Source organism: Notothenia rossii (genome assembly GCF_949606895.1).
Source record: "Notothenia rossii genome assembly, chromosome: 7".
NCBI lineage: Eukaryota > Metazoa > Chordata > Actinopteri > Perciformes > Nototheniidae > Notothenia > Notothenia rossii.
Genome location: NC_136905.1, coordinates 11,915,803 through 11,929,721, shown reverse-complemented (window position 1 = coordinate 11,929,721; position 13,919 = coordinate 11,915,803). Strand labels below are relative to the sequence as shown.

At 39.3% G+C, this 13,919-nt stretch overlaps 1 protein-coding gene across 3 annotated transcripts in view; it reads left to right on the top strand.

Annotated features, from left to right (window-relative positions):
• LOC307045851 (mannosyl-oligosaccharide 1,2-alpha-mannosidase IA) overlaps positions 1–13,716 on the top strand; it is a 196,914-nt gene extending 183,198 nt beyond the window's left edge. For all 3 annotated transcript variants that reach the window (XM_079691834.1, XM_079691832.1, XM_079691833.1), the window contains 4 exons: positions 3,048–3,267; positions 8,751–8,923; positions 10,828–10,943; positions 12,249–13,716. In XM_079691834.1, the coding sequence (XP_079547960.1) occupies positions 3,048–3,267; positions 8,751–8,923; positions 10,828–10,943; positions 12,249–12,390 (651 nt within the window). In that variant the 3' untranslated portion in view covers positions 12,391–13,716. The remainder of the gene's footprint in view (positions 1–3,047; positions 3,268–8,750; positions 8,924–10,827; positions 10,944–12,248) is intronic.
• Positions 13,717–13,919: the final 203 nt, after the last annotated feature.

The window sequence follows — 13,919 nt, the reverse complement described above, 5'->3', positions numbered from 1 at the left end:
ATTTAATCCCTCTTTGTGCATGTGTATTACGAAGTTGCTGTGATATTAATATTCATCTGATAAAATACATTTCATTGTTGCCAGTTTTACATCAATTTATGTGATGACTTTTAAAGGGCCCATGTCATGGCCATTTCTACTGATCATAATTCCATTGTTGAGGTCTACTAGAATAAATGTATATCGTGCAATTTTCCAAACTCACATTGGTTTCTCATACAGCATCTCTGTAAAGTATGTGTATTCACTCTCTGTCTTAAACGGCTTGTTGGAGCTCTTACACCCCCCCTCCCCCCCCCCCCCTCCCCTCCCTGTGAGCCCAGTGGCCGTCTGCGAGACAGCGACACACCGCAGAACTCAGCCTGGGCACACACACCCGCAGCCTGGCTGGGAGTTTGTGTGTGTGCCCAGGCTGAGTTCTACGGTGTCTCGCCGACCCCACACCAACGTCCCGCTGAGTGTGTGTGTGTGTGAGGAAGTCCGCGGACGTAACGTCACTAAACCCGAAATACGTCAAGAAGTAAACAATGGAAAAAGATACATCTCCAACGAGGCGTTCTGGGGCAGCATAGACAGGTCTGTTCTGTGTTAGAGTTTTACTCGCTACAGGGTGTACTTTGAGGGTTTGTGACTGCAGACCATTTACATGCAGAAAAAGCTACACAACACACAAGGGGACGGGTAATAACCAGAAAAAGCATGACATGGGACCTTTAATTAAAATCGGAATATACGCGTATTTAAAAATCCGCCTTATTGCCATCAGGATAACATAACACGCCGCATGCCAGAAAGTGACTATACTTCACTAAAGATAATGGCGTGATAGTGCAATGAAAAGTATCGTCTTGTCACTCAAAAACACAGCTTCTATCCATAGAAGTGTAGACATGTCTCTCTCCTATATGCATTCAGTGGATCAGAAGCGGAGGTAGAGCTGTAATGGATGCTTTTATTCCGAGCACTATAGCGTGATTATACACAGCAGGAGTATTTTGGTGACAGCGATGCTCTCAGTGGAACGGACATAAGGCTTCCTGGTACTGCTTAATGTGATTAGACAGACACTGACTCATGTTTATTTTGTAGCGAAAGGAGCACTCCCACCCACTACATGCAGAAAAGAAAAAAAACTCACAGCTGGCTTTACACATACCATTTTCTTTTTTAGCTTAATAGAGATAATGTCAGAGTAAAGCACATTCCCTTCGGCTACAATTACGGTATCAGAGACAATGACTTCATATTGCCATTGATATTTCCTCAGTTCTCATCCGAGGGTCAAGCCAGAGGCAGAAGCACTAATTACAGACACCCTCTCTCCCTTGTGACTTGGTATTTAAATGGCCAAGGACCCCCACTCTATCAAATGAAGTCATATACTGTGTGTTCATACAGAGATCTAAGGTGAAGGCTCAGCGCAACTCATTATCTTTGGCATTCAACTAAAAGTAGACTAATTAAAACACTGTTGAATGAGGGAACAATTTCCAATTATACTATGCCATGATTACAGCTAACAGCAGCTCATTAGAGGGGGATTCATCAGCCTCAGCCCTCAAGAAAAACATTTTTTTTTTGAAAGAAACATGGCATTTATCAGCTTTCATATTATACACATTAGTTGGTTTTGTCATTAGCAGGTTTCATCTTTATTAGCCCTCGTTTAGAATGAAAGGTTTTCCTGTACAGTATCACAGCAGTGGTTAAAGGGATGTTAAGTTACATTCACTGGGTAATTTGAAATTCAAATATCCCACTCCACAAACCAAATGTGCTTTGAATATGAATCAAGAAGAGGGTTTCTTCATTTCCTCCTCTTTCCTTTGTAAGCTCATCATGAAAGAGCTGTTAAAAAATAATGAATGGTTGGACCTGAGATTCAAGAGAGGATTTTGACTTTTAATTAACAGCACTCGTACAAACCGGCATTCAAATGCATGATGAGCATCGAGCCAGACCGAATTAACACGAGAGATGAAGAGAGAGAAATGTAAATAAGAGGGAATGATGAGATATGATCTGTCTTTCTAAAGGTGTCTTAAAAAACATCAAGCATTTAAAGTATACACAGCTTTAAAGAGGCAGAAAGGAAAAAAACCTGACTTTAAGATTTCTTGTAAAAGACAGAGATGTCTTTCTTTGACTCGGACATCTCCCTTTTTTTCTCTTTGCTTCGTCTCATGTTTTTTGATCGTGTATAAAAGGATCTGTCTTCAAAAGGTATCAGATGAAATCCCTCAGAGATACGCCTTCCTATCTTACAACACACACATCATTTAACATTTAAAATGCAGACATGTTAGACTCATCCCTCATGTGTGTGTAGGAGGATTGTTCATATATACAGGCTGTTTATAGGAAACACTGATATCATTCTATGTATTCCACTTTGGTGTTTGGGAGTAAAAACTCAAATTCTGTGCTGTCAATATTAAGTAGTGTGCTTATTAACTGGCTTAATGTAGCACAGTTAAGGCTAGGTGGCTTCGGTTTTGTCAGTGCAAGTAACCTCAGATAATGCCTGTTTACTCATCGCCTGGCTGGAAGAGAACTCTGCTCCATAGCTTCTCTAACTGGACTTAAACTCCCACTGTACATTTATATTCTATTTAATATTGAATAATCAATTTCTTGGATAATAATATCCTGCATTGTATTTGTTACTGGAAAGTTGTATTTCCACATGTGTATTTTCCACATCCACGTATATATATATATATATATATTTTTTTTTTTTTACTTTTAATACTATTTTATTTCAGAAGTATTTTCGACTGTTTATTTCTTGTCTTAATTTCTCTTATATACATTGCTTTTTATGCTGCTGCAACGCAAACATTGCCCAAATTGGGATCAATAAAGTACCTATCTATCCATCCATCCATCCATCCATCTATCTATCCATCTATCCATCAATCCATCCATCTATCTATCAATCTATCTATCCATCTATCTCTCTATCTCTATCCATCTATTCATTTATCTCTCTATCTCTCTATCCGTCTATCTATCTATTAAACCCTCCTGACCGTGTGTTCCTGCAGGCGATTGAAGCTAACCTGGTGCAGAAGTCCCCCGGCGGTCTGACCTACATGGCGGAGTGGAGGGGGGGGATCCTGGACCACAAGATGGGCCACCTGGCCTGCTTCTCCGGGGGCATGATCGGCATCGGGGCGGACGATGGAGAGCCGGAGAAGAGGCAGCACTACCTGGACCTGGCTGCTGAGATCACACACACCTGCCACGAGAGCTACACCCGCTCAGGTGAGAGAACGGGGGGGGGGGGGGGGGGGCAAGACAAGACTGAACTGCTCCTGCCCATTTTGTTTTGGATTGAATATATATATATATATATATATCATTTGGCGATTACACATTCCATCTAGCCAATGTATTTTGCACGAGGAGCAAAATACTCCTCACCCATGGCCCATTGTTTGTTGTCCTGCAAGGCAAGTTTATTTATATCAGAATACCTTCATTAGTTAGAGGGGAAATATACATTGTTACAGCAGGAAAGAGCCAAAGACAGCTTAATGTTACCTAAGAAGCATGCATAAAAAAAGATTAAAGATACAAAAATAATAATTAAAAATTAAAAAAGTTGCATAATTTATAAAATACACGTCTTGTAACAGTTCTTAGGATTTATATTATATATTTATATTATTAAGTATATATTGCACAGTTATTAACGGCATTTGTACTGTGTATATATATATATATATATATATATATATATATATATAGTACATATTGCACATATTTGGTTGGTATTTAACAACAAGGGGTGTTATAGAACATTTCAACACAAAGCAGTTCAAAGTGCTTTATGTAAAGTTCTTATTTTACTTTTTATGTATTTGTAATTGCACTATAGATAGAGTCCTGAATCCAGCTCCTATTTGTGCACAACCAAACTTAATAACGTGTTTTGGAAACACAGTTATGCTTACTGTTTGGTCTCTTCTTAGACAAACTTAGAAGACAGCCCACCAGCACAAAACATATAAATGGGTTGCGAGCCATTAAGCCCCACCGCTTTATTAACATGGCAGTCAGCTAACAGCATGTGAAACCATAGCTTCGTTAAAATATTTAATTTCCTGCCTTACTGGTTGGAATATCTCTGCAGAACATTAAATGCATCAACAGAAATGACTGGCAGAGTGAGAGGGAGAAAGATCATTTTGTTATTGAATAACATTTGGAAATATTCCAGCCTGAAGCGTTATGGAAAAAACATCTTCTGACTAAAGAGGATCTGAATGAGCAGTAAAATGTTTCTTAGGTACATGAAAACATGTCAGTTTATTTTTAAGTTATAGCCATGCTTCCCATCATCTGAAATTAAAACGTATAAGTATTTATTTGGTGTTCTTACTCGTTGGATCCAGCTCATTTCGTGTTTTAGAAATCCAGACTATTCTAATTAAAAAGGTTATGCTTCATCACTATATCTGTCTTGTTAGGAGAGGTTAGGTTGCTTTACAGTGAAAGGAAAAGTGTTGTCGCGCCACATGTTAAATTAAATAGGCCGCGGGTGTTTTAATTTTGCCCTGACTCAAAATGAGAATCGTTCTCGGTGGCTTCACCTCAACAGAGCGACAACAGGCCGTAATAAGGAGCAGCGGAGAATTAAAGTCCTCGATTATTCGCCAACGCCTCACAGCTGCAGGCAGCAAACATGGAGCTGTCTCTAAGTGTGTTACACACTGATAATCACATTCTGAGAAAGAATAAAAAGAGACAAGGTGAGAACATGTAGATAAAGTATGGACGAGTAAACATACAGTCCACAGGTATCTACTGTTGCTGCGATATATAATCAGAAACAGGTTTATTACCAGGTAGGTACGAGGAATTTGACTTGGTGTCGTGCTGCATACATAAAAGTAAAACAAAAATTAAAAACACAGATAGAGAACTAGAAAAATATTTAAAAAATACAGTAAAATATAACAATATTTACATAGAAATGAAATGGAATAAAAATAGAAAACTTGGCTACAGAACCTGTAAGTATTCATTGTTGTTTGTGTATTTATGATGTTTAAAACAAACAAGGTGTCTACTACGACTGTTTAAATGGGTAAACGTTTTTCGGACTGCTAAATTGGGATCGCGGAAAAATGCTCTCCGCAGATTGTGGGAGAAAAGACGATTTACCCAAAAGGAAAATGCAATCGAGGAAGAGTTTCCAGCAACAAGCATTCCGTTGGAACAGCCATTATTTGATCTCTTCTCCTCTCTCATCTATCTCAGCTCTGACAATAATCTCCTCTGCTAATTTCAAGCTTCTTTTTTACCCCCTCCTCTGTTGGGTGGGCTGTAAGGCTTTGTCGGTGAGATCATGTGACTCACCACATAACAGGTTCCTTGATACGCTTGAAATGCTTTTCATCTGCAGACCCACGAGACTTCTCTGGCTCTCTCCTCCACCAGGTTTCTCTGCGCTCATTTAAAAAGGGCCGATTGGTGCTTAGCAGCTCTCGGATTATCCGTCTGCAAGAGAGAGAAAGAGAGGAGTGAGATTTGCGATTGCACGTGTGTAAAATGGCTGCTCTTTGGCTGTGTCTTAAACATAGATACCATAAAGACTCTCCTTCTGCTGCTGCTCTGAAACCCCGCCAGCTTCACAGCAACATGCTGATGCTTGAAAATGGAGATCTCATGGGAAGCAGAAGGAAGATGAAAAGGTTATTGGTTTAAGAGGGGAAAAAGTGGTTATAGACTTTTAATGGTTAGCTTTCTGCTATTGAGATGTGTGAGGTGATAGAGAGAAGCTGTTAAACCCCAAGGTCCCCGCCGGCGGATACTTTACTTTTTTTTTTCACGACACTGTCTCAGGGGATCTTAATATTTAAGAACCTATTAATGTGTTATACCAGATTAACGGAAATAATCTCAGCTAACTGACGATACAATCCATTTTTACCAAAACAACACAAGTCTCATAAGAAGCATCTAAATGACCCCTGAGCGAAAAATGCTAACGGACTTTGGCACAGAACTCAAGATAAAAGTACCCTTATTGCTTATCGTAGCTGCACATAATATCTGATTAAAGCTGAGGTTCCACAGATTATTTAGGTATATATATCATCACTGAGTGATCCGAACTCGCGACAGGGGAAGCAAACACAGACATCACAACACGTACCTTTACGGAGCTTTTAGGGAGATCGTCTCACCGTAGCTGTCAATCTGATCAAAAGACGTGTTCAATGGCATTAAAATGAGAAAAAACGCGGCTGAATCGGTTAATTCATAGGTTGATAATGTTTTTGGGTAATAATTGTTTTCATTTATAATCCATAATTCCATTTTTATGTAAAAATCGGAGAGGAAAAGTTAGCTGCTAATGGTAGCCACCAGAGTTATCGCAGCTTCCGGTCTTTGCTATGCGGCAGTCTAACACACACACATTACCAAATAAGGACTATGTGGGAGTTCCCCTCGATTCCATTGGCTCTGACGGTTAGAAAGAGATGTCACATGTCAAAATCCTGCAAGGGGGGCCAGAGATATGAAAAATCCACCCAAATGGCCCCAGAAGAGGTTTATTTTTGCTAAATCTGTCTAAAAAGGCATTTCACTTGTTTTGCATCAATCTTGATACAGGGTACTTATTATATGTTGTACTTTGGATTACTAAAGCTTTTAGTCTACCTTACCATCATCCAAGGCTAGTTTTCACTATAAGTACAAAATATATTTTGGACGGACACTATAATTTACAGTTTTTTATATGTTCAATCTGAATTTTCTTTAAAATAAAAAACATCTATATTGATTCTGACTTTTCTACATCCAACTCACAGGTTTATCTTTACTTTGAGAAAAAAGATTATTAATTTAACCCTTTTAGAGGGGAAGATATGGTCATTTGTTCTGGGAATGTCATTTTTGAGCCTGAAACCTGAAAAACAGGCTGAGGGTTTAACAGGTTAACTTTATCACTTAGGGCTGTCACTTCTGATTTCCACCACTGTTTAAATATAGGAATGAAATACCTTTCTGATCTGAACTCATTAATGCTCAGCAGGGAATTCACAGGAAACAATAAGACTTGATTTTTTTGCCTGGAGGGATTTACTGCAGTGTGTTGAGGCAAAAGGAAACCGGTGGATAAGAAGATAGTTGGGAACGTGTTTTCTATTCAGGTCCCAAAGCAGAAGTAACGAATCCTGAGAAAAGACTTCTAAATTGAGTTTGACAGAGGCGTGCTAATCATCTTTAGAACGTGTGGAAAAATCGATTGTGTTGTCTGCGCCGGAGTTACAGATGATCCTCTGCTGAATTAGTGTTAGCATTCCAATCACAAGCATCAACAGCACAGAGAATTATTTAGTGTAAAACAGGCGGAAAACCGGCCGTCAGGAGGCAGGAAGCACCCAGAGGTGAAGAATCAGAAGGATGTGAGAACAGAGGAGCCGTGGAGGGGCGGGGGGGAAGTGTGAGTTTGATGGTTGGTTTTTCAAGACAAAAGTTAAAGGCACCATGTTGAGTTTTTTTATCTCTACTACTATGACATTACACATAGTTACTCACATACTGTATTTACTGCCGAGACGTTTCACACATACAAGGAATTTCCTTAAAGGTAGGGTAGGTAATTTTGGAGAAACCAGCTCGAGTGCGCTAGAATTTGAAAATACACAGCCGGAAGAAATCTGCCACTTCCTTACAGTGCCCCTCCTCCAACACACACGAACGCGCACATGACCAATGAGGGCACGAGATAAGTTTGTGCACAGATGGAAGGCTGACAGGCAGGTAGGCCATCCAGTTATTTTAGCCGGGCCGGCTCAGATGATTGGTCGTGCTTTTTACAGTACCACGGCTTCCACAGATATGGTTATGGATTTTTTGTCAAAACACTTCAGATATTCATTGCTATCGGGATGTTAAGAACATTCCATGGAATATAACAAAAAGTGTATCTCGAGCCGGTTTCTCAAACTTACCTACCCCACCTTTAATGTAAACAAACACAGTTAACACAGCAAGATAATTGAAGTTGTTTAACAAGAGTAAATGTAGAAATACTATAAAGGAAAGGAAAATCAATAAGAATATGACAAATTACTGTAAAGAAATGTGTGCAGTATATCTGAGTTTCAAGTGAAGGGGCCGTGCATTTGAAAGAGAGCATTGTGCAGAAATTTGAAAAATGTATATTAGATATTCTGCATCAGGAAATGTTTTTATGCAAATGAAAACAGGATCAGATCTGGAAAGCTTAAAAAAATTTATTTCTAAAACATGATCACATTTACATATAACGCTAAATATTTATAACATATATTCAAAGTAATAAATTACATATCAGACTCATCTTGCCTGTCATGTAACATCTTTCTCTTCAAGTGTTTTTCTGAGATGTTGCCATGCCAATGCTCCTGTCCCGACCTTGGCAGGAATTTATTCCTTTGTGCTGGATCATGAATAGAGTCTGTTTGCCATGCAGTCCTGAATTGTGTTGCAGATATAATGAAAGAAGGAGAAAGAGAGAAAAAGAAGCCAACAGACCATCTGGACACATCTTAATTGTCTAACCTGAAACATGGAAACCAACAATTATAAAAAGGGCTCTGTGGACTGTGGTGATGGTCATTGAAAGGCAGAAAAGACAGAAATACTCCAGTGTGTTTCGATTTTTTTGATATGGGATTGATTGCAAATCCGGTAGAGGTGCTGACTGCAGAAATATAAATGTTTTTTTTCTTTTTTGTCTCCATCAGCCACCAAACTGGGCCCGGAGGCGTTCCGATTTGACAGCGGAGGAGAAGCCACGGCCACCAGACTGAACGACAGATACTACATCCTCCGCCCAGAGGTCATCGAGAGCTACATGTACATGTGGAGGCTGACCCACGACCCCAAGTACAGAGAGTGGGGCTGGGAGGCTGTTCAGGTGAGACACCCCAACACAGGCTACGTTAAATAACGCAGTTTTTGTTGAAACTAGCCCTGTTGGCAAAGCTGAGATACTTAGAGTCAGAGGATATGATCGTCAGAACCTCGGTAAACCTTTTTAATGTTATTAAGTCTTTCAGTGGAGCATGATGTAAATGGCCCCATCATAACCAACCAAATGACGGTGCGACAGTACCTTTCGGAACATTTTAAATCAAAGCTTTTGTAACTGTAAATGTTAGCCGTAATGTGGTGATTGCATTGTTATTATCCTCCCACTTTACTATAAACAATTACTTTTTTTGATCAATATTTATACTATTCAGGGACAGTTTTAGTCTAGATAGGTTTGCATTTTGTGAGACTACAGAAGACAATATTAAGAGTGGCAACCACTTGCTGCAACCGTCCAATCCATGATGCGCATTACATGACAGTTACATACATTTCAATAGGTCAATGTGAACAGAAACTGGCCCAAATAAACTGAAATATAAAAGACACACTATAAACAAACTTTAAGAAGCGTGCCATCCTATCAAACCTTCATCCAACACTCTCTTAATTCAAAGTAATGCAGATGCAGTTACTTCCTCCATTGCATGATCAAACCTGCTGTGTGGATTTCTCGTCCTTGAATCTAATTCTTGTTTAAATGTAATGTCCGTAAATAAATATCGTCTTGTATTAAGTCTAATAAGGTTCAAATAATAATTGCGTGTTAAGATTAAGTGGGAGATGCAGTACATTATAATGTTACAACCTAAACCAAGTAGTAGCTTGGAGTCAGATGTGATAAAATGTACCCACCTTTCATGTCAAGCCCCTTTAACACCCTCAATTACCCTCCGCCAGCCGCCCGGATATTGCGTGGCACTATACATTAGTGTGAGGATCAGGTGTCGGCAGTAGCAGTAGGTGAAGGTTGAGCACTATTATTAATGTGGCAATCGACAGGACTTTAGCTTCAGTAAACTGCAGAGGGCTGCCATGAAAGATTCCACATTAATTTAGTGTGCAGAGAAGTGGCGGGATCACGCTGAAGACACTGACAGTCCTTTAATTATCGGGCACAAAGGTTGCGAGCGGTGCACAATGCGTCTGTTCGTGAACATCAAGCATTAACACGTCGGGGTCTTTGTTAATTAGCACATATAAGCCAGACCTTTGTAGCAGGTGGTAATGGGCTAATCCGCTTGGCTAGCTCAGCCACTCTCCATTAGCTCTTGTCAGATTTAGCATCGCTCAGGCTTTGACATGTTCCACCATCATTTACTTTTCCTTAAGGTGCACAAAGACACACGTTATTTTACGAGTAGAGGATTTGAGTTTTTATTTGTCAAAATATATCAGAGGAATATATTTGACTGAATATGTTTTCCTATCACAGTACAGTGGAGATAAAGGTGAAAACTAATTAAGTGGGTGAATAAATGAATGAGGTAGTGTTGATTCAATTCAGCCATAACTTGAGAGGAAAACACTTTTTTTTGTAGATGCGAAATTTGGAAGAAATAACTAATTTAGCGATTATTTTGATCCATAATGCAATTTCCATATGATTGACATATTAAAATTATATAAAATATGTTAATGATTTTGGTTTTAAAGAGAATTTGCGTGAAACAAATATGTTGTATTAAGTTTGTAGAATCAAATGAGCAACCTTGAATGTCTCTGCACATCTGCACTTTAACACATATTGTGCTTACTGCGATTTGAATATTGCACCATTTTGGGATTACAATCAAATCAATTGAATCAGACCTAATGCATTCTCACATTTAAAGAAGCCTTATTATGCTTTTTGGGGTTTTCATATCATGTCACAGTAGAGGCACCATATATACAAATATGAACCTGAAAATGAGTCCTCATAAACCCTGACCTCTCACCTCTCAGGCGCTGGAGCAGCACTGCAGGGTGGAGTCCGGCTTCTCGGGGATCCGTGACGTTTACACCCTGACGGCGAGCCACGACAACATGCAGCAGAGCTTCTTCCTCTCAGAAACACTCAAGTAAGTCCTGTTTCCTGAGCACATCTCCCCGTGGCAGATGGCACTTTACAATCTGCATGTATAACCATCAAAGATATAGAAAGTAATAATAGGATCCAAAGCTGGAGCGTCGTCCATTCTGCGAGTCAGACATCAGTGCACTGATTCCAATCACACTTTGAATGAGATCTTCTCCATTCCCCTTGTGAATGAAAATAAACCAGGGCCGACTGTAGGGTCACTTAGCAACACATAAATATTCAGGGTGCTACGTTAGCCAGTAGACGATTTGGGCGCATATTCTGGTCAACAGTCTCCAGAAAACTTTAAACAGAAAATCTTTGCTCGTGAATAATGAACGAGACTAGATTGAGCTGGCAAAGCTATCAGCAGCTGGGGACAGGGGTTTTTATTTTGTGTCTCTATGTGTATTTGATTACTTTGTGGAATGAGATAAATAATACAAAATAAAGCAAATAAATGATGATGTATTAAGATCAAATAAGATCCCCAGAAGTAATTTCACAAGCTACCCAGCAGCCTCATTGGTTTCCTCTTTTTTATTATGTTATTCAACATCTTTTATGTTGTCTCGTCTGCACTGTCCCCTTTAACACTGTACATTTCCTCTCTGTGGGACAAATACAGGATTTCTGATTCTGATAGGGTTAAGCTACGGATACGATATGACTGATTTACTCTAAAAGGAAGAATTGGCACTCATTTGGAAATCTGAAGAATTGTACTCAATGAGCCTAGATGTTTAGTTTATTTATTTATTTATTTAATCTTTTATTTATTAGGGACATTGCACATTAATGAACACTTAAAACAATAAATGTGCCAAGCGTAAATATGCCGGATTTAGCTTTGAGCTACTTTCCCTCCGCAGTCCCTCACATAAAACATTTACAAACACATGAAAAGTGCAAAAGAGCAAGAGCAGAATATACAAGTACTTATGACATGGCAATACAATTAGTTTAGTTTAGTTTATAGTGTCGTGGACAGTCCCCATGGATCAACTGTCACAAACTGTAAATGTGGGATTATGGGGCAGCTTTAGCAAACATTGCTAATTTCCAGCTGTTGTCCCCGGCCAGATGGTAGACACAAATCAACAGCATTTATACAGTCGACAGGCGAAAGGATAACAATAAAATGCAAACAACACACGTTACTACATACATGTCACATATAGCACATAACAGAAACGAGGGGCATCATCCATGATCACAACATGTAACACATATCCAACACAGACCAGTGTGTAGTTCTCAGTGAACCATGTTGTTTATATGTAAATGATGTTTTTCCTGTGCTCAGGTATCTGTACCTGCTGTTCTCTGATGACGACCTCCTCTCTCTGGAGGACTGGGTCTTCAACACAGAAGCCCACCCGCTGCCCATCATCCGCAGGAGCTGCCTGGAGGACCCGGCCCCACAGGACAAGACGGTCTCCGAATAGGACTGAACTCCAACCACCACAGAGACATGTGCACAGTTCATGTGCACACACACAGTCACACAGAAATGGCAAACACAGATTTCAATGCCGGTTCAGAGTCTTTTCAGGAGCGGGACTCTCAATTCCTTTCCAGTGAAGGATGTCGTCGTTTTACGCTGTGATTGTATATCCTTTCGCCGGGGTTACTTCCTGCTGGCCCTTCTTTTTTGTGGACAATCAAGACAAACATGACTTTCATGAAAAGAGCACCTTTTTCTTTCCTTCTTTCCTCTGTGAGGAAACCAGTATAACTTGCAGACCCAAATGTAATGGGAAGAGGGTTGAACTACGGGCCATATTGTCAGAAAGAGAGAGAAACGTATAGAAAACCACTTGAGTTTTGCTCTTTTAGTTTGTTGCTTTCTTAATTTTTAGTGATGAATGATTTCCTGTTTTGTTCTCGTCGTTGCATTTTTTCCTTTGTGAGTACACTCTTTGACCAAAGGTTTCTTTGCATTTCTATTTCCCTCTTTTTCCAGTAATGTGTTTTTCGTGAGAGTCGACAGGAAGTTAAATTAACGAGCATTGAATTGTAATGAATATTGATTAATGTACAGACATTAAATGTGATTCTCGGATCCACTTCCAAACTAATGTTGATGTCATGTTTCTTACTGAAACAAGCTTGAATGAATTTCTTAACAGTTCGGGGGTGTCAGGAAAGGGGCCGTGTCTTATGCATCCAGTGACCATTGTTTTTTTAAATGATATTGAGTTGAGTTTCCACTGTGTGCGTGGGTTATTTTGTGAACAGGACAATGCTTTCTCAGTCCTCTCAGCCTTTCAAGTCAAAGTAACAAATGGAGTATTGTCAGTTCTGTAGCTGTAATACACAAAATCATTGAAGAAAAACACTTTCCCTGTCCGGATCCAAATGGGTTTTCCTGTTTTCTGTTGTAGTTTGTTCTGCTTCACCCTGCCTTTACATGTGAATCCATACAGCTGGTTTCCATCACTGTTCTTTCATCACTGCTGCCCCCCCACAGGGTGGAGCGAATGTGCTGTACATACAGATGAAGTGAGTGACCCCAGTATGAGCTTTTTCTTGATTTCATTATGTGGTTTTTTGTTTGTTTTTCTTAACTTCAGTGGTTCTTTTTCTGGGTTCTCTTTTGATTTGCTTCCCTCAGGTGTTTCAGTAAAAAAAAAAAAAAAGGAAACTTACTTTAAGTCTAGTTATTGCTGATATTAATTATTGTTATTACTTACTGTTTGATTTAACTTTCATTGTTGAATATTTTCAAGTACTGATAAAAAGACCTGTGCAACTTTGTACATTTAAAACAATCACTGTTTGTGTGTGTTTCTTTTTTCAATTAGCCTTAATTAATTATTCATATACAAAGTTTAAAGGGGCCCTATTGTGCTTTTTGGGAGTTTACCTTTCCTACAGTGTGTTATATAGGTACATGTAAATGGTCTGCAAAGGCTAAAATCTTAAAGTTCACACCAGAGAGAGTTTCTTGTGCTTCATCATGTTATCCATGATA